Source organism: Nyctibius grandis, chromosome 16 (genome assembly GCF_013368605.1).
Source record: "Nyctibius grandis isolate bNycGra1 chromosome 16, bNycGra1.pri, whole genome shotgun sequence".
NCBI classification, from domain to species: Eukaryota; Metazoa; Chordata; class Aves; order Nyctibiiformes; family Nyctibiidae; genus Nyctibius; species Nyctibius grandis.
This window is the reverse complement of record NC_090673.1, coordinates 1,635,098-1,655,671: the sequence shown is the minus strand read 5'-3', so window position 1 is coordinate 1,655,671 and position 20,574 is coordinate 1,635,098. Positions and strand designations below refer to the sequence as shown.

At 43.6% G+C, this 20,574-nt stretch overlaps 1 protein-coding gene across 1 annotated transcript in view; it reads left to right on the top strand.

Annotated features, from left to right (window-relative positions):
* The first annotated feature begins 5,703 nt into the window (after positions 1–5,703).
* Positions 5,704–20,574, top strand: part of CRB2 (crumbs cell polarity complex component 2) — a 33,473-nt gene continuing 18,602 nt past the window's right edge. Inside the window, exons 1-6 of the mRNA XM_068414068.1 lie at positions 5,704–5,791; positions 14,733–15,434; positions 17,739–17,934; positions 18,474–18,613; positions 19,083–19,265; positions 20,209–20,322. Of these exons, the coding sequence (XP_068270169.1) occupies positions 5,719–5,791; positions 14,733–15,434; positions 17,739–17,934; positions 18,474–18,613; positions 19,083–19,265; positions 20,209–20,322 (1,408 nt within the window). The 5' untranslated portion in view covers positions 5,704–5,718. The remainder of the gene's footprint in view (positions 5,792–14,732; positions 15,435–17,738; positions 17,935–18,473; positions 18,614–19,082; positions 19,266–20,208; positions 20,323–20,574) is intronic.

Here is a 20,574-nt window from a genome sequence, read left to right as displayed (position 1 = left end):
TGAGCATTTAGCTTTTGCCCTGAAGCCTGCTAAGCGCCCTAGGCACCAGCATGACTCCGGGGTTGCCAGAAATGCAGACATTTGCAACAAAGGTAAGCTAATTCAGAAATTTGCCTTTCAAAGCTGTTTTTAGGCTGGTGGATCAGCAAACTGCCCAGCACTGCCCTCCGGTGGGCCGAGAGGCTCCCCCTGAGCACCGATAGCCGTGGTGAAAAGGGGTGTTTATGAGCATGTTGGATCGTTTTGACAAAAACAACAGCAAAAGGCCTCTCAATAGTCAACACAACTTCAAAACACTCTTAGATCCAGGCAATGTATTGGACACATTCTTCTTCCTGCTATAACATTTTACTGCAGAAAATCTTGCCTGAGACCTTTTTTACACTGTTAGCTGCTTCCTGCTAGCTGATCAACATTCTCATCTTCCCGTCTGCCAAAAGAGGCCCTTTGGAAGGGATTCACCTCCACCGAGGCAGCTGTAAGCAGTGGAAGAGGATCAAAGGGGCCTAAAGTTGACCTGCAGCCTCCAGCAGAGTCTCACATAGATCAAAGGGTACGTACATGGTTAGAGCCTGACTTCTGTAACTTCCCTTAGAGATAACTTGGCAGAAGTACGGCCCCACCTTTACTATGGCCTGGTCTGCTCATGTTGTGAGTGGGCTCGTATGTTGAAGAGGAATCTACAGGTACTCTGCACGTCTTGGATATCCTTGTTACGGTTCTTATGATTTGTTCTTTTGTGAAATGAGGGATGTAATGAAGATCTCTGCACAAGCAGCCAATATTGCAAGGCAGAGTAGGTAATTTCAGACTTCAGGCAAGTCTGCTTCGATTTTGTCCCCTTAAATCCGAACCCTAGACCTCCCATAGTCTGCAGACAAATACGAGAGTCTTCCAAGAAAGAAGAGGTTTTGTTTGCTGTTTGTAGCTGTATAGCTGACTACGTCATGCAGCTACAATCCATCAGAGCATCACAAGAGTGAGAGTCCATTGCCACAGGATGGCGCCTGGTGGCCAGGCTTGCAGGGCTGCAGGTGGGAAGAATTAGACCCCAAACCTACGCGTATGGGATACGTATGCTCTATTCAGTCTTAACCCAGAGATATTTCCTATGAAATTCCCATAGATAAATGTTCATTCTGCCTCTGTCCTACTGGACTGCCAACCCTCTTCTTCCTGAACACTGCAGTTTTATCTGAAATTGATTATTGTGCTCTGGGAAAGTGAGACTGGGTCAGAACTCTCAGCATCCATTCCATTGCTCTATTGAGTTACTGCATAGCAGAAAATAGTAACCTTTCTGCTGCTTCTTGTCATGCTGGTTGTTTCATTGCCACTACCTAGGACTGACCAGTGTCATATGCTCAATACTCTTACCATGCAACATGATTTACTTGCCATCCGTTCTGATTGGCAATGATAGGAAACTAAATTTATTGCGTCTAAAAAGTGCAATTAGGATGTCTTGGGACTGGAAATTTTGTGTGATTTTTGCCGAGTTTTAATAGCAACTTTTTAAAGTTTTGACTCACGAACAAAACTCTTCCTTGGCTCTTCTGGTGTGTGGATGTTGCAGTAAGTCTTACAGTGTTCAGTGTGCTGCTTGGCACAGTCCTACAGCATTTCAGGATGTGTCTAGTTGCATTGGTTTGGCAGCGCTGGTGATAGGTGAATTTCTTTTCAGCTCTCCTGTTCTCCCACAATGGCCTTTGCTGGAATTTGTGTGGTGCAGAAGGGACATCTAGTGGCAGATGGAGCAGTGGGGACAATGCGTGCTAAGGGCCGTGACTTTGGTGATTACAGGAAAGAGCAAATTTCGAGCTAGAGCTTGGACCTCGGAGAACCCTCAAGCATTACGTCACCAAACTGCATTTGAACTTCTTAGCTTACAGAATTGGCCAGTGAGTCTGTAGGCTTGAAATTCCAAAACCTGAACTTTTAAAAAATATACCTGGCACTTTTCAGCAGTGATTGAGAGCAGAAGAGCGTACTGAAGCAGTCATTTTTTGCACACTGTTTTTGAGTGGAACTGGAAGTTTGTGTCTTAACGAGCTCAACTTCCCAAGTGCACAGCCACTGCTAGTATGGACTCCATTGTTTATGGTTGTGCCTAATAACACTCAGAGGATGAAGCTGGGGAAAAAAAATCAGAAGATTTTGATGCTGTTAGCTTACATTGCTCAATTCAGAAAAGTAGATTTGTATTCTGTGGTGAGGTTCCAGCACTGTAAGGAGGGAAGGTGAGGCTTTGTCCTCTGAGGCAGCTACAACGTGCATGTGCCAGGAGATAGGAATGCCTTTATTTTTACCAGCTTCTGTCTGTGATATTGGCTGTCATATCACATGTCTAAGCAAGCTCTAGTATCCGATCAGTAATATTAGGATTATTTTAAGCCCTGTGTGAGGAAAGATTGTGAAACTCATGCAAGCATTCATTGTTCTTTGAATGGAAGGTGCAGACTTTTGCTTAGGTACTTTGCTGCACAGTTCATTCTGAACTGTTTGTAGAAAAATGTATAGGATTGTTTTAGGGAAAGTGTACAAAAAACTATAGAAAAGGAGGACAGAAAGGCTCTGCTGAGTACCCCAGACCTTCTCTCTCCCTTTTCTCCTAATCCAGCTCGCCTGCTGCTGCCCCATTTTCATGGCATGCGTTTCCGGCTTGCACAGTTCCCTGCCCACTGGCTGAGGATAGAAGCCTTGCTGTTACGCTGTCCTTAAGTCTCTTGTAATGAGTGTTACACAGACCGAAAGCAGCTGTGTCCTTTGGCTCTACTTTTAATACTATGTTAAAGAGCAGATTATACTGACATTGGACTGCAGCGGTGCGGAGGTAGCACAAACCATGGCCAGTTTGGGGAAGGCTTTGGCAAGAATGACTAAGGACTTAGAGCTTATGCTTTAGCTAACGAATCCACCCACTTGTGCTCCTTCTTTGGAAATGTAGTCAAGCCTAACAAATCAGGGCCTTAACAGAGCTGCGTTAGGGTCTTTTAATTGGACTAAGCTGGTTAATACACACGTTGGCTTTTGTATGCCCAAGGGTCCAGCACAGAAATGGTCTGCCACTTACGCTGGCAAAATCTCATAAAATTGCAACCATGAACATTGAAAAAATTAAATTCTAATAAATATCCTCACAGGTAAACACTGGATTAAGGTATTTTGATCATTATAAGGAAGTTGGATGTCTTGACCTATGCAGGCTTCATTAGCTTGTGTTTTGAGTGACACTAAATGAGCCTTAAGTCCTGGCAGACCACTTGGATGTGACCAGTTAACAGTGGTCATAGAGAACAAATGAATGCTTTTTTTCAAGAGGATCATCCCTCATAACCCGCTCCAGCCCCAGAACTCACAATATGTGCATCCTGGCAGCAGTACAGGCGTGAGAGTCTCACCTCTGTCTGGAAGATGTTGGCTGAGAACCATATACTGCTGCCATTTCCCAGGCTGCTCAAGTCCACACCCTGTTGTGAGAAATGCAAGAAATGGTACCTTCAAAAAGGTACCATTCGTAGTGTTCCTGGGTGTGTAACGTTATTGACATATTGGCCACGTTAGCAGTCACATAAAGCCCATCAACGTTAACTTGACAGAAAGACCAAATGAAGAGTCCACAGTAAAACTCAAGTCACTAGCACAAGAAGCTACTGCTTAAGACATTGTCTCAAATGTACTGAGCGACACCAAGAATGTTCCTCTCTGGAGCTTTTTAATTATTCAGCCTCTGCTAAACTGTTTTGCTCTTTTCTGAGTCTAGCTAGTGTGTAACAAATCTTCTGTAGCTGATGGCTGTGTCAGGGGTATGAGGTACCACAGTCCATGCATCACAGCAGTAGCAGCAGAGCTGCACGAGACCTAAGCCTCTGTGGGGGAACCTCCACTTTCTTATGTGTGGGGATTTGTTACACTAATTCTGTTTTATGAAAGCTGAGCGTGTCCTTCAGGTGCACGTATAGGCCATAAATTACTATGGATAGTTTCCAAGTGTTGTGATGTGTTGCACTAGCCGACTTACAGAAGTGGCTGTATTCAGTCGAGGAAGAACGGTGGTTTCTTGCAGTGTTCATGGTGCAATGGATTCACATGTATTTGCTCTGATTTGGAAAAGGTGAGTTTTTTAGGAAGATAATTCACACAGGTGAGGCAAAAAATTTCTGAGCAGAAAGATTCTGCACATGTCAGCATTTGGTTAAGGCCCCTGACAGCAAAATGAGAGTCTAAAGAGAGAGAAATGAGTTCCAGATGGTTGTGGTAACTGGCAAGAAACTAATACTGAGGCTGATCTTGAGAAAACAGACTGAAGACACCAGAGATGAAAGTGGGGCAGGGTGGTCCAGATAAGGTTGATAACCTGTGATATATCGTCTTTGGAGCATTCCAAAGCAGGATAGTGAGATGAACCATTTGTTCCTGAATTGCAGTGTTTTGGTGGTGAAAACGCTCTTGCTGTGACTGTTCTGCTTTCTGCACTGAAGGTAAAACCAATGCAGTAAATATCCCATTTCCCTGCACGTGGCCCATCAGCCTCTGTCTGCTCTGCAAGGGTGCTGAGATAATATAAACTACTCATTGTAGGATTGCTGTTGTTTTCATCTTGTGCAGCCTAGGCCTGTCTGCACCAATTCCTTGCTATCTTGCATGTTTCTTGCTTAAACTAGGAGTTCGTGTGGCATCTTACCTGCCTTCTATTTTTAGCTGTCAGTGGAAGGGTGAGGCGATGTACGTAATTCTCATTACGGTTAATTTAATCCAATTGTGATGTGGATTTAGAGGTACTTAGTAGGTCACAACTGACTGTGGGCTCTGTCTTTTACCAGTTACTCTCATAAAACAATGGACACTGATAATTTTTTCCACTTTTAAAACTAAACACATGCATCTAAAGGTGGTGATGTGATCCGCTGTGTGTGTTATGCAGATACTTCTCCTGTTGATCTCTGTAACTGTTCCTTAATTGGGAAAAGAGGGTTCATGTACTTTTTGTGGGTTCGTGTGTTTTATGGGTTCACACATCTCATGACATGTGAGAGAGAGCAGTAAAGACTAATGTGGACTGCCTCTGCTCTTTGGGATTAACTGTGTGCTTTGTGTCTTTCGTCTTATTTCCTCTTTGAACAAAGCAGCCTCTGTCAGAAAATTGTGATTGATCCTTGTCTGGAATTTGTAAATACGAACTGACACAGAAGCCTGCATCCTAGAAGAGACCCCCGGCCACCTCAGTCCCCAAGCCAGTTCTGAGCTCCCGTCACAGCTGTGGAGGAGACACCCGGCTTGTTTTCTTCACTATATAGGGAGGAGTTCAAAGAAAGGTCCTTTTTCCTTTTCGCCTTGTACTGCGAATCTCCTGGTTCTTCAATTCCTTACTGCCTCTGACAGCCTGGGTGTTTTTCCACGCGGGCCTGTGAGCCCTCCAGCTGCTCTGCCTGTAAATCCCACTTGCTTTGCCCTGTGCGGTTCAGTCCGTGTGATCCAGGCAGCGTTTTCTCTCTGTTCCAGGACCATGAGTGAAGCATTCAGAGTGGCCGGGACTCTGTCCACTGTGTCAGTGCTAGTCCCACGGTGTCAGTGCTAGTCCCCACTCCGGCAGGGCATGGAGCGAGTGCCTGGAGTAGAATTCGCCAAAGCCCGTGATGTGGGGAGAGCTGGGATTTGCTAGCTTCCAGCTACTGTTTCTCCCCTGAGGTTTTTAGAACAGCCACTCTTAGACTTGTCATGGAATTAAAGAAAACTACATCCAGGGCGTACAATGCTGCTCTCCTGCTGCCACTTTTCCTCTTACTTTGGGGTAAGTTTTTTGTCTTCTGTGCCTGATTCTTACCCAGCTACTGTTCGGTAACTTTGGATCAAATCTGTGATCTGCCCTTGTACAGCAAAGCTAACTGAACAAAATGTCACTCTTACGGTTAGATTTGAAGCCTGAAAACTTCTCGTCTGGAAGACAAACAGGCATTTCATTGTAGATATGTTTTTCCTTCTATTTATTTCTCGTCTCCTTTCGTCTTTCTCCCTGTGCACATATGTGTATGCATTTATTCCCAAGAGCTAAAAGAGTGTGCACTTTCATGTAACCAAGTATTCAGCTATTATAGTAACCGTTTTTTCCAATGAAAAGTTCTGAATTTCACAGTTGTGCCCATACAGAAGAAATGCAGAGCTTTATTTCCATTCTATACGCTTTAGAAATACGTCTAGGCAAAAGAGGAGTGTACCTAGGGGATTATACTAATACGTTGACGTGCCAGATACCTCTGGTACAAAATCTGAAGGAAGAAGACAGTACATGAGTATTCTCACTTAGAAATTTTGAAGAAAGCAGATCCATCCTGAAAGTGCAAGAAGTGATGAGGTAACAGAAGAGTCTATCACACTGATGGAGTTTTTTGGTTTGTTTTGTTTTCCATGCTGAAAACTTATTTTATAGCCAAAGAATATACTTGAGTATACTGGGATTCTTCAAGTTCACATGAACATGTCTTTGGGCTCCAAAAGTCACCCCTGTACACAATTTCTTATGCTCCTCGAAAAATAGATTTCTCTGTTTCTTCTGGAATGGGTGCCTGGAGATCTGCTGGGCCTAGACATCTGTTTTAGTCATCTAGGGATTGTAAGGTCATGCCAGGAACATGTCCAGCCTTTTACTGGGAAGTGTGATTGGGATTGAACCGTCCTGCTTATTCTCTCCTCAGCACTGCCAGGCCAGTGTCTGTATGTAAAAGTCCTGTTTGGTTTCCACTGAGCTAGGACAGGAATGATCAATGACAGGAAGAAATCGAGGTAAAATATGGAGAACATGCAGAAAATGCAGTCAAAGTGCCTTTTCTCTGCTAATCTGTGCTGGACACTGCATTTGGCATTTTCTCACATTCGTGGGTGATGTTTATGTACTTTTTGAGAGTTGGAGAAAGTTTTCAGCTTTTCCTTTGACTCCCCAACAGTCTTTTTTTTTCTCTGTGAAGCCTCCCTAAATTTTCTTTGCTCTGATCACCTCAGACTATGACTATGAAAGTCAAAATATGTTTTGATTTTTGTCTGATTTTTTTTTTTTTTTTTAACTTTTCTTCCTTGTACCAGATTCTTTGTCTGGTGCATTTGCTCCAAGTGCCTGGAATTCCACAGGGAAGCAGCAGGACTGTCTTTTGTATCTAGTAACCATAGCTACTGGTTTGGAGTGTGAAGCAATTATGGTGGCTTTGTGTTGTGCCAAAGGAAGGCCCATTGCATGTACGGTATTGCTCAGTGTGTGGCTGCCAGAGAGCTGGCGTGTTCCTGGGGATTTGTGCTGTTTGACCGTTGCACTGATAGCTTTTCACTCTTAGGTGAAGCTCTTTTCTGGAACAGTGATTTACTGAGTACATTGTTTTATTTTGGAGTGCAGGTGGATGACACGTTTTGATATAGCCAGCAAAGCTTAAGGGCAGCAGTAATTTCCATAGTCTTTCTACCTGCTCCTGTTTTGCAAGGGGAATTCTGCCAGATTTTAGCTGTAGTGAATGGTGGTATTTATGTAGCACTTGTAGAATTTTAAGGCCGTAAGGAAATGCCTTTTCTTGCCCTTGTGAGGCATATGACTACTTTTATTTTATTTCTAATTTTATTTTATTTCTAATTTTATTTTATTTCTAATTGAGTCTAAATGTCATTGAAGGACAGAGTGGCTAAGTTAACTTGTTCAAAATTGTTGAGAAAATTCTGATTACCCAGATGGCCTGTTGCAAGCTGTAACCATAAGGCAGTCCTGCAGCCAGATCCACACTATCTCCAATTGTTTAAAATAAACTCCAGAGGGACAGTGGTTCAGACGCTGCGTGTGACTCCAGTTTTACTGTTGCTGTCTGTGTAATGGGCAGAACAGGTCTCGGCTTAGTTTGTTGTGTTCTAAAGGAGATTCTGGAGGGCAGAACTGAGTGTCTACTCATTTCTATTTCCACAACTCTAGCTAGCAATGAGCGCAGTAATTCACATGCCTTTGGCCTGGAAAATGCTTTGGACGCCTATTGAGAGAGACCATGTGCAGATAAACCTTTTTTCTGGCAGTTTGCTATCTGCTCTAATGCAAGCTCTTGAGATTAGCTCGAGCATACGGACAGTTTAAATGTTATTTGCTTCAAAACATGGAAACAAAGAAATACAATCTTTCCAGCTGTTTTGTTGCTTGTCAGTATATTTAAATAAGAATTGGAAATTAAAGCTTGTGATTCAATCTGGTTAGCCAAATACACAGGAAACCCCCGTCTCAGTGTTTGATCTGTGGAAATGGCTGAGAGATCAGAGAATGTGTAAACCATGAAGGTCAGCTTGGAGGAGTGTTTATTAAGGGAAAATACTGGGGTGTCACAAGCGCAGAAGATCAAAGAGTTACTGTGACAATACATGCAATACTATCATAAAACATGAATTTATAGCTCCTGTCTTTCTCCAAGTTCTAGATGCACGATGATAGGAGTTACATCTTCAAATCTGCGTTAAAACAGTGAACAGATAATGAAAATGTGCTAGCAGGCTACTTGTTCTGTGTTAAAAGTAAGTTTAATTCCCTGAAGTGATACTTCTGATTAATGCTGTTAATGCCTCTGGCCATAATATTGGCTCTGCTCAGCCCTGTGGATTGCTGCCCACTGTTTGGCACCATTCAGCAGTTCACTGGGCAAAGTGGGTGGGACAGAGCCAAGAGTCAGCATTGTGCTTCTGTGAGGGGGTAAATATTATGATATTTCACAAGGGGAAACTGAGCCACATCTTCTTATACCTGTCTTAATGAAAGTCTGGTGGTCTAGGCCTTAGTAAATTCTTTATGAATATTTTACACTAGTAGACTGTGTACATGTCTCTGGCATGAAAAAGCTCTGTCTCACCAAAAACCTAGCATGCAAATGTTGTGGGCTGGAACTTGTTGGTCTCTGGTAACAAAGAACAACGTTAGAAGTGAGCTATCCATGATACCAGTCTGAAACTTTGGACAGGGAAAACTGCAATCTGAACTGTGTGCAGGGACTTCACTAGAGGTTTTAAAATTAGTATCCAAACTGGTAGCTGGCTAACATACTGGGCTGGTGTGCTTCATCTACCCAAACTCTATCAGATATACCAAGGCCATGAACAGTAAGGCTCTTTTTAAATGACTCTTCTAAAAGATGCTATAGGCATTGCTAGGATCCCTAGTGTCTTGCTTGGAATGCATAAAGCCACCTGAAAAGGCCTTGTACGCTCCCTGGACAAGTACACTGAAGGTACTTCCTAAAGAAGGATTTGATTTTATTCTGCCATTCCCTTCCACAGCAGATACGCTATCCTTCCAAAGTCAGCAGGGGTGGGGGAGACAGAGGGTGAACAGCCTGAAAGCCCCTTTCCAGGCCTGCCCAGTCTTCCTGGTGTGTGGATCCTGGGAACAGGCCGTAGCGTGTGTCCTTTCACTAATCCTGTACACTGACCAGGGTAGGGAAAGATCAGCAGAGGTCAGCAGGGATTTACTAATATAAGCACATGCCTTCCTGTTGTCATGGAGACATAACTCTTTCCATTCCTTTATTCAGAGTTTATTTAGTAGTTGCGTTACTCTGATACTCGAGGTGGAGGGGTTCCCTTTCTCCCCTTGGCCTCCATATCTTTCTCTAGAGGGAAATGTGCTGGGGTGATCAGCAGGAGCACAGCCTGGCTGCTAAGAATTGCGTCAGGCTGGGGGTTTGAGCAGTGATGGTTGAGGCACTTGAAGATTTCTCTAGCTCTGTTGTTGCAGTGCAGTTGGGAGCTGCTGCTGGGAAACCTGCTGTCCTCATCTCTTGGTTGTAAATTGTCTTTTTTTCTAGTTGTAGGGAGTAGAGCAGGTGAAATACACCTGAAGGAAGCCTCTTTCTCCACACGCCTGCATTGCCTTTTTGTAAAAGGTGATAGTCATAGGGAGCAAGATTTAAAATAGCATGGAAGTCAAGGAACTCAACAACAAATCCATGCACAAAAGATACTTAATACATATGAATGGGTCATAATTTTGGAAACATAAATACATACTTGTAAGTATGAAGCAGTCATTTCCAAAAGTATAGCACTAAAACAAGAGAAGAATATGCCTGAGTCCTGTCTGTTGCAACTTGTTTAACAGAAAACAAAAGTGCTACGCTAGGAGGTGCAGTGTGTAAACTCCTTTCTGCTGTATTTGGGAATCCTTCACAGTAATGGGTCCTTCTCCTTACTCTGCTTGGTTCATGTCATGGGGAAACACTGTTGGGCATACATGTAGCCTGGTGACTTCTTAAAAGCACTGCAGCTTCAGTCTGGTACTTTACATCCTCTATTCTGTAACACCTCTAATGAAAAGTATTAAAGGTTTCAAATAATTTCATCTTACTGGACACTCGTGAAAATATATACTTGTAATTATTTTTTAAATTGGGCAAACTGATACACAAAGTGGAACGGGCTCAAGCCTAAGCTCACATTAAGTTTTTGCCAGGCCAGAACATAATATATTATGGCATCCTGACTCTTCTGGCCTTTGTGTCTGTGCTTGTGAGCATTTTGCTGAGAGATTGTACACAGGAGATGATAGTGCAAAGATGAAAATGTGCTCTGAGTGCAGTGCACATGCATGAACAGAGGTGGGTATTTTCAGTAGGTACCACTGACTGCTTAGAATTTTTTTGTATTTGTGGAGATTATATAATTCCATTTGAATAACACATTAAATATAATTTTAAAAAACATTAATCACTTGTCAAACTTGTCCTTCAGTATGAAGGAAACAAGGTAATCTCTGGGCTGATAACCCCAATGCTGCCACTTCCCTGCTGGAATTTTAAGTGACCATTAAGAGCACCTTTAAGGTAGTTATCAGTGAAGCAGTGTGAGGAGTTAGAAACTTCAGGTACCCTGTGCATGGATAGGGTGACAATTAAGGGGACCCTGGGAATCAACAACTTAAGCTGCTAAAATTCAAGTGAGGGGGAGGTCCATGGAGGTGTGGCACTGAAGCATCTTCTATGAGGTCAGGTGTATCCTCAGCTTGAGGGCATCCATCCTCTAGTTTCCCAAGGCTTTGAAAAAACAAACTTGTGAAAAGTAAAAACAAAGAATAGAAGCCAGTGAGTAACGCTAAAGCAGCATCTCACAAGCGGTGAAGTAATAAAACGACTGAAGCTCCTTGTCCTGTGTATTGCCTTAGCAACTCATGATTGGTCTCTAATAAAACCTTCTGCCAGCAGTGCTAACAGAATGTCAGGATGGAGAGGGGAGGCTGTGAAAGAAGTTTACTTCAATGCAATTTATGTTGTGGAGGAAATTACTGCTGAGATTTCACAACATGTGTGAGATAACGAGAACAAAGCTGAGGGGTTTGGTTTTTTTTTTTTTAAAGAAAAGGACAGAAACCTTGCTACAGCTCCTTGAGAACCTCCTCCTCCCGCACTGTCTTTATCAGTGCCCCCAACTCTCTTTGCCAGTGCCGTGCAACAGCATCTTGTCCCTGTTTACAGAAGTAAGAGACTCCCCAGGACTCTCTGGGAGACAGACAGTGAACTACTATCAGGGGGATCTCAGATTTCTCAGCATCTCGTTAATTTCTGATTTATCTTTTTATGGCTCAAAAATGCGCTGTTGCAACTGCCCTTTGACAAGATCATTTAGTAAAGGTATAAAGTATAAAATTATTAAAGCCAATTATTAAAACAAAGCCTGGTAATGCAGCTTGTTTGCCTTAAAGTGGTACAAAAGGTAACAAACCTCGTCTTTTAGGGAAAATCTGTGTCAGCTACCTTTAAAGTGTAAAACCAGACCTGTCCTGACAGAGCTCAGTGAATGCTTTATATGTGGCTCTGTGAGCCTTTGAAGTTCCTCCTAATCCACCCCTAAATGCCTGGAACATCTTCTTCAAAGGAGCTGTAGTCTTCTCCAGTTTCATTTCAGAGTAGGGTTGCAGGATGGTATGACTGTAATATATTTTTTAATGTTTGTTTTTCACTTACAAACGTCACTGATTCATATTCTTCTTGTGAAACGTAAAGGAAAAATCTGGAATGTCATTGTTAATCCAGCAACAACTACTTTTGTGGAAAACTATAAACTATATAAAGTCATTCAGTGACTCCTTTGACCTGATTTTCACCATTTTCATGAAACAGCATAGTCTGAATTACATTTTTTCGTGGCTGGTGTATTTATTCATTACGCTTATTAGCATTTGGTGCATGTTCATATGCAATTCATATAATAAGCTATTCCAAAATTGAGGGGAATTATTGTATGCCCAAGGACTGATGGATGAAAATAACAAAACCAGAGCTAAAAACGTCATACATGTTCTTTCTCAAGCCAGGTGGTAGTCTAAGGCTTTGATACCCATTTAGTACACTGAGTTCTTGCAGAATTTCCTGGCAACGTCACAAGTGTTGTACTCGCTTCTCACTCCTGAAATCCCCCTTTCTGACATCACTGTAACAAACTCTGTTTTGAATGAGTGTCTCATCTATGATGAATTATTTAGTCAGAAGTTTAGCATTGCCACTGAATGAATGTTAGGGTTATACTGTATTTACATAGTGGCATGTTTTGTCCTTGGGAAATATTCCAGTGTTAGTATGGGCATGCTGTATACAGGGGAGTATTTGGTATAATCTTGGAGTTAGTGTTAATATGCCTGTAACCTCCACTGAGCAGGGCAAGCACATGGGTAGTTTTCTGCAAGCTGCAGTTCACAGAATAATTTGAAGTTGTTTAGATATTGTTTCATTTCTTGTGATTTACACTGCAGTCTTCTCAGCCTGCCCCATGCATGACTTATGAGTAACGCCGTGTTACTTCAGGATGCTTGTTCCAAAAAAGGAACGTGTTCCTCCCAAATGAGGTCCTGCTGAAGTCATCACTTTTAGACATAACTAAGGTAATATTTGGTCATAGAAAGTAGCTAAAACTAATACGGTAACAGTGCAGGAATTGAGCTTTTCTCTGTGTAGTCCCGTACATAATTAGTTATTCACCACAGATTATGAGTGCATGTAACTAATTAACAGCCCTGTTGTGTCTACAAGCTTGTGTGTGTATGTGGGGCCATATATTTGTTACGAAATCTTTTTGTAATAGACAGGCATTAATGACTAACACAGATTATTGAGCATTGCAGTCATATGATGAACCAAAACAGAGAAGGTGTAAAAAGGTACGCCAGTTGTGAAAGAACTTGGAATAAGACAGGAAATAGCAAAGGGATTCGGTGTTTATCTTTATTTGCAAGAAGCATTTAGACTGTCTACTTATCATGGAAGCAGAAAGCTACGCATGTAGCCTTTGAAATTCCTTCAGCCTGTCTGTGCTAGCAGTGCTTGGTGATGCTGTTGAAATGTGAATTTCTTTGCAGATGGAGTCTGCTGCAAATCGGAGAAGTCGCTCTGAACTTGCAGTGGACTTGGTCTCTCTTTTTATCGCAGGCTGAGCTCCTGTGGAAAGTGCCAGCTGGGGCTGGTTACTCATTAAGCGTACAAAGGCTCGTATCTGCTGCCTAGTAAAGCTCTTGTGCGAATAGTTTCCTGGGCTCCCACTCTAATTGCTACAGAGATTCCAGGCAGATTCCGTCATCCTTGTTTTCTGCCTGACTGGGAATCTGAGAATAAAAGGGTTGATGGCAGAATAATGAGATTGCTGGACAGTGCAGTGCTCAGCAGCTCTCCCCAGCGTCACATGAGAGAGGAAGGGAGGGGTGGGCTGTAGAGATGATGCTGGGAAGAGAAAGGTCTGTCTGAATCCCTGAGCACCCACCCTCCTTCCCCCATCAACTCTGCCTCTTAAAAGACGACTTAGAAACACTACAGTCTTCTGGTGGGAGGAATCTGGGGGAGGTCAGGGCGGGGGCAGGCTTTTATAAACCAAAGTCTCCTATAAATCCCTTTCAGGCCCTGAAGCCGGATGCCTCCACCTTCAGGTACAAAGCGACCGAGGAGCTGATGGGGCACTGAGTTGATAGAAAACCACTGACACAGATTAACTACTGGGTGTGTAAGAATACACACATGACACATATCTGAATTGAACACTTTACACAGGATACATGATACAAAACCCCAAAAATCTCATTTATATGAATTAAATTTGCATTCCCATGGGCATGTCCCATCACATTTCTGGATGGTGGAATTGCTTAACGGGGCAAGACTGCCATTTTTGGGACAGCAAGGCATTGGGGCTGGGTGTGAATAAATTGATCACATTCAAATACTCCCAGATTTAGAGGAATCTGATCTCAACATTAGTTGCTGGTATCTGGATATTAGACTAGTGTTTTAGCTCTGCATATGCTAAGAGTTTGGATCTAAAATGCCATCGGTACAGTGAATCTCATCAGTCTTTGCTCTTCTGTGCTGTTCTCATAACACCTAAGAATTTCCTGCTCTGTGAATTTACCTGTCTAACCTGTGGGGAGAGAGTGCCTGGCCAGTGGTTACCAAACTTTGAGCTGCTCGATGTAATCAGAGACTGTGAGAAATGTGCCAGTGTGGAGTTTGGGTTGGACTGCTCATGGCAGCATCTTCAAATCGGTAGTGCATTAGCTGAGAAAAAATTGTATCCCCCGAAGGAGCAGCTGGGACATTAATAGCCACAGCCAATGTCTTAAAACATACTGTCTGCCTCTCTGGATCTCAAAGCAAAGATGGGCAATCTCAGAGTTGTGTGTGGTGATCTGCAGAAGAACTTTCTTCTTTAGGGCTACAAATGCCAGCTTACACAAAGTCTCTTTTTCTCAACAGGAACTTCATACTCTGAAAATGATAGCAGCTGTTCCTCATCCCCGTGTGAAAATGGTGGGAGCTGTAAGGATTTGGAAGCGGGTTACCAGTGCATCTGCCCCGTGGAGCCTGTAGCCTACATGGGCATAAACTGTGAACTCCTCTATGACGCATGCGTTAAACACGAGTGTCTTGCCCATAGGATTTGCAACAGGACTCTAGGACTCCTGGAATATGAATGCATCTGTATGCCTGGCTTCACAGGTATTGATTGTAACAGTAGTAGTAATGAGTGTGAGAGCAACCCTTGTAAAGATCCTGGGTTTGAATGTGTAGATAGTGTACATGGATACACCTGTAAATGCCAAACAGGACTGAATGGAGAAGGCTGCCAAACAGAAAGCTCTGTGTGCTCTAGCCACCCCTGCCTAAATAATGGGACGTGTATCGAGGGTCCTGGGGACTATACCTGCATCTGCCAGCCTGGCTTCACCGGGGCCAACTGCAGAGACAACACTGATGAGTGCGCCTCCAACCCCTGCCAGAACGGAGCCATCTGCCGAGACAGGGTGCATGGGTATAGCTGTTTCTGTGTGCCTGGGTTCCAAGGATACAACTGTGAAATAGACATCAACGAGTGTGCGTCCCGGCCCTGTAAAAACAATGGCACCTGCCTCAATGAGATGGATCGCTATTTGTGCGAGTGCGTCCCCGGCTACACAGGTACCTTTCATGCTCATGTACTAGCCGGGTGGTTGGGTTACATCTCACTGTTCATGTAGTTCCACAATTTGCCTGCTGCTCTGTCTGGTAGTGTTAGTAGCTGTCCTGAGAAGCTGCTGTTTTACAGCTACGAGACTAAATCTCTGTTGCACGACTCGTATTAATGGAGTGTTTGATATGGTGTGTGAATAACGGTGTAGGACTTGTTGCAGCTTCTGGGAAATAGTTGAGGCCTTGATTTCCACGGATGGTGTGGATGTTGAGAGACATGCATCTAAGAGTGAAAGTGCGAGGACTGTCTGAGACTGGGAGTACTAGATACAAAGTAGATGTGATTAGCTCTCAATATGAAATTAAGGGAGATACACAAGAAAAGAGATGTATTATCAGGAAATGTATCCTTAGTGTTTCCAGGTACAACTTATCTCTGCCTATCTGGCTTGTAGTTCTAATCCTGCAGGATTTCTCTGAGGGAAGTAGTCTTTTTGGACTAAAGTGGCTTTTAGTTGGAGATTTCCAATTCCTTCATGCCCAGCAAATGTATTTTGGCATGTGACACAAGTATCTCTTCTGTGCGTGTCTGTGCTAATGGTGACTCAGAGAGTAATCTACACCTGTGAGTTATCTGTGAGGGAGGCAGTGGGGGATTCTCCTTTCTCCAGCCCTGCTTATCGGAGTGGAATGCCGTTGTGCTGCGCCCACGTCTGCCTGGTACCACCTAGCACATGAACTTTCTCAGCCTTCCTGTCACAGACCGAAGTGTTTAAAGAGTAAGGTTGCTGTGAAGGAATGCTGGTGATTACCGGTGGAATGAGGAGAAGTTACAACATCAGGAATGCAGTCTCTGATGCTGACTCACTCTCTGATAAAAATTAACAGAGATGAAGGAGAAAAAAAGCAGAATTTCTGTGTAGCCCTTAAGATTGCGGCTAATTTTGAGTATCAAGCATAATTCTGTCTTTGCAAATCAGTTTATTTTTTATCTTTATGCTGAATCCTCAATTCAGGCTTGTGGGATTCCCCTGCCAGGGAAATGATAAAATGACCCAGGCAGCTGGAGGAGCTTGTTGTGCTCCAAGTTATTCTGATGTCAAACATGAGGCTTTGCCTTATGATCTAGTGCTTCATCCAGAGGTTCTGTCACCGTTGACTAGCAAGGCCAGGTTGTTTCCTGGTGCTCGGAGCTGGAATTTGGGTGAAGGAACTCTTGCCTGGGTATTGCCGAGTTGACCCAGCAGATTAGGGGGCCCACATTCCGTCAGGATTAGGATGGCCATGCCCACTGTGTGGTGAGCCTTTGCCAAGAAGGGGAGATTAGACGGATTGGCAGGTGCCACTGGAATGACTAAGGTTTGGAGGTGATGTCAGGCCATGGACGACTCAAAGAGGTGGAATATAGTATGGTAAGGTAGTTGCATAGAAGTCGTGCAGGAGGTCTTATTCTGTCAGGGAAAGTTGAGACTTTGGACCAAAAATGTGTGGCTGTTGTTCTTGACTAGTAGTATTGGAGCTACTAACACCTAATTTTTAATAGCATTTCATAATAAAATGACTTACTAATATCTAAAATCACTGTAATTAGCATTTTGCACTGCTTTAATGCTTTCTCCCTAGGTATCTCAAAGCCAGTTACAAATATTGCTTAAACAAATGGAACAATGTTTTGGAGAAGCAGGTAGAGATCACTTTTCCCATACCCAAAATGCAGCTGCCTCTGATGTAGAACACTGGATCTGATTAATAGCAACGCAGCACAAGTGAGGAGTACCATGTGTAACTAAAACTGTAAGAGCTCTGTCGTATATAAAAGTTTAAATAACACTGACTAGCAGTGTGATTCTTCTGTTCCCACCTCTGTCCTTCCTGCCCTCAAAGGATCCCAAACCAAAACAGCTATCATTAGTTTTTTAAGTACTGTATGTAAGATCAAGATTTTATGGCTTACCCATCACATGGATGTAATTTGTGAAGTGCTGACTGATTGGCTACTCCAGCAAACCTGAATGAAAGTGACTAAAGCTTCGCAAATACTGGAAGCTATTTTTAATTTTGATAGAAGACTAAAATCCAAAAGTCTAAACAAAATAATTGTGTTTGCAAATAAAGATTGAAGGTCCTTAATTTGTAAGAATCACATGGTGTTCATGAGTTCCCAATATTCTTATGGCAAAATTAGAGCAGATCCCTAGGCTAGCCAGTTTGGGTTGATAACATGGCTTTTGTGATTCCAGCTCAGAAGTCCAGGCAGCACAGATCTACTTTTCTGGATTTGTAACACAGATATTTCTCTGTTTTGTAACAAAGGTGTGAACTGTGATGCTGAAATAGATGAATGTGATTCAGATCCTTGCCAGAATGGGGCCTTGTGCAATGATTATGTTGGGTTCTACACCTGCACCTGTGCACCAGGTTACAAAGGAATCCACTGCGAGGTGGACATCAATGAATGTGTGAGCCAGCCATGCCAGCACAATGGGACATGTCGAGACCTCATTAACAGGTGAGAAAACAGTGGTGTTTAGGCAATTAGATACCAGGACTGATCTACAGGTCTACTTAGTGTAACCTGTGAAAATTAGAGTAGAAATCTGTGGGGGGAGTTGGATGTAGTTAAATCTACATTCCAGTGGTCCCAGTGGCAGTAACTGGGAGTGATTTATGGTAATAAGCGAGAAGGCCCCTCCCAGTAGCAGAACTCCTAGGTGCTTAAAGGAAGGTAGGAAAAGATTCCTGTTGTTGCTTTCAGCTGACAGACACAAAGGGAAGTGATTTGCAGAGCATGAACAGCGAAGGCAACTGCTGAAAACATACCTGTGTATCTGAATTTACCTTTTCACAGATAAGGTGTGAACTTGGTGGCTGCTGAGGGCTATCTGCTCTGTCATTAGTGTGGCCTCTTCTTGCAGATGGAACTGTGTTTTTCCTCTGCCCCACAAGTGGGTGTGAGGACTGACAGCTTAGCTCCATTTGCTCTTTCCTCACTTGGGCTTTGCAGTCACATTGAGAGCTTATGCATCGCTCTGTTTTGCTGCCCCACAGCTACCGTTGTGACTGCAGTGACACAGGCTTCGAGGGGGACCACTGTGAGGTGGATATCCTGGAGTGTGCCTCTGAACCCTGCCTGAACAGTGCCACATGTGTGGAAGGCATCAAAAACTACAGCTGTGCCTGCTGGCCAGGTAGGTTAGAAATCTATTTTGCTAGGCTGGCATGTAGGCACACTGCAGTGGAGAGCGCATGCTGAATGGCTGTGTTGAAGAAGTAAAGAATTAATGATCATACTGCATGGGCCAGTGTGATTTTTCATTGTTTGAAACGGTGAGGCAGCCACTGCTGCCCCTTACAGGCCATCCCAAGATCCGATTGACCTCATTGCTAGGAAATGCACCCTGACTCTCAGCCATCAAATTTGCTTTCTCTCCTGCCTTGCCATCATGTGTTTTTCTATCATGAGGTAACGCTTTCCTGCAAACTGGTTATTTGGATCCCACATTTGACTAGTGGAGAAAGTGGAGGACCCTGGGACTCCTTCCTGGATGAGCTGCAGTGTCTTCTGTGTCTTATTCTCACCTTCAAGGCAGCCACAATATTTGGGAGACTAGTTCTAGTGAAGCTGTGCATGATGTTAACACTGATGTCTCCTGGCAGGTTACACAGGGCAGCGCTGCGAGGAGGATGTGGATGAGTGTGCGACAAACCCCTGTCACAACGGAGGTGTGTGCTTTGAGCGATCCAACGAAGCCTATTATGGAACACGACCTGACTTCCCCAGTAATTTCAGCTATAGCCAAGCAGCTGGTTTCCTCTGTTGGTGCCAGCCAGGCTTTGCAGGTGAGCTATGCAGTAAATGTTCATCCTAGCTGCACCTGATAGATGCTGCATGATTTGAGTAGATAGGAATGGAGCAATGTTATCTGTGCAACAAAAATCACTTAACAACTAGGGGGGTGGCAGCCTGATGCATCAGGAGCGTGCTTTGGTTCACATACTGTGTGAATACATTGCAGACAGCTGTCTGAGTGTCATTCTCCGTCCAGCAAGCCTGTCTCCAGGCTGAGGCAACAGCCTATGCACTTTCCAAGTGCTTTGATGAATGCCCTCTGGCTATGCAGATGCCAAGGTGGTTTCTCTTTGTCAGTCTCTCATGCATGTGGCAGAATTAATCCCTACAGGATATCTGTGAAGCTCCTCATCAGAGGAAACGAATTCCCTGGAGTGCCAGATAACTACTCTAGGTGTCTCCTTGATGAGACTACTCTCATGACAGCAACTGTATAATCAGAGTAGGCAGGAGAAGAGGGAGTTCTTGATAACTTGCTCTTGGAGCTAGAAGCTCTGTAGATGTTCAACTGAAAAATCACCCTTTCCCTAGTTTAGAGATATGTATAAAAGGTTGGATTTAACAGCTGGGGAAATTCTCTGGTAGGAGGGGCTCAACAATATTACTTTATTCTCTTTTGAGAGAAAAACGAGAGTTTGGTCCACTATTGCACAGATGGGAATGGTTCAGAAGTTCTGATCCTGCCACTGCTCCCTTTCATGACACTGGAAAATCATTTGGCCTGTCCATACTTCATTTTCCCTAATTGTTTCGGTGGTAGTATCTATTTGCCAGAGTGTCTGGAGAGACATGCTGTAGTTCCAGAAATTCTTTTGCATTTTTAGATCACAGAAAAGAAGTGCAGAAAATTATGAATGCAGTTGTCATTCCGATTCTTTCCTTCACTGATGCATGTGTGCACTTAAGATGCCTATTTGTATTTTCACTTTAAAGGGGAGACCTGCTTTACTGACGTTGATGAGTGCGAGTCCCAGCCGTGTCAGAATGGAGGGCACTGCGTGGACCTTGTTAATGGCTTCCTTTGTCATTGCCTACCAGGTTATTCAGGTAAGGTTGGTGAAGGGGGGTGGCTGGAATTCAGGTCCTTCTGGTTAACTGATGCTGAGCTGCTGCATTACTGCCTGGCTGAGGGACTGGATTCCAGCTCTGGGTAGCCCAGACTGCTGAGCAGGACAGAGCTGAAGTGCCGGGAGCGTGGTAGTGATGCAGCAGGATGTCTGCAGTTCAGGGCTCAAATACCATGCGAAAGCTATGTGATTTTGGTCAAGTAGGTGGATAGGTTATGAACTACATTTTATC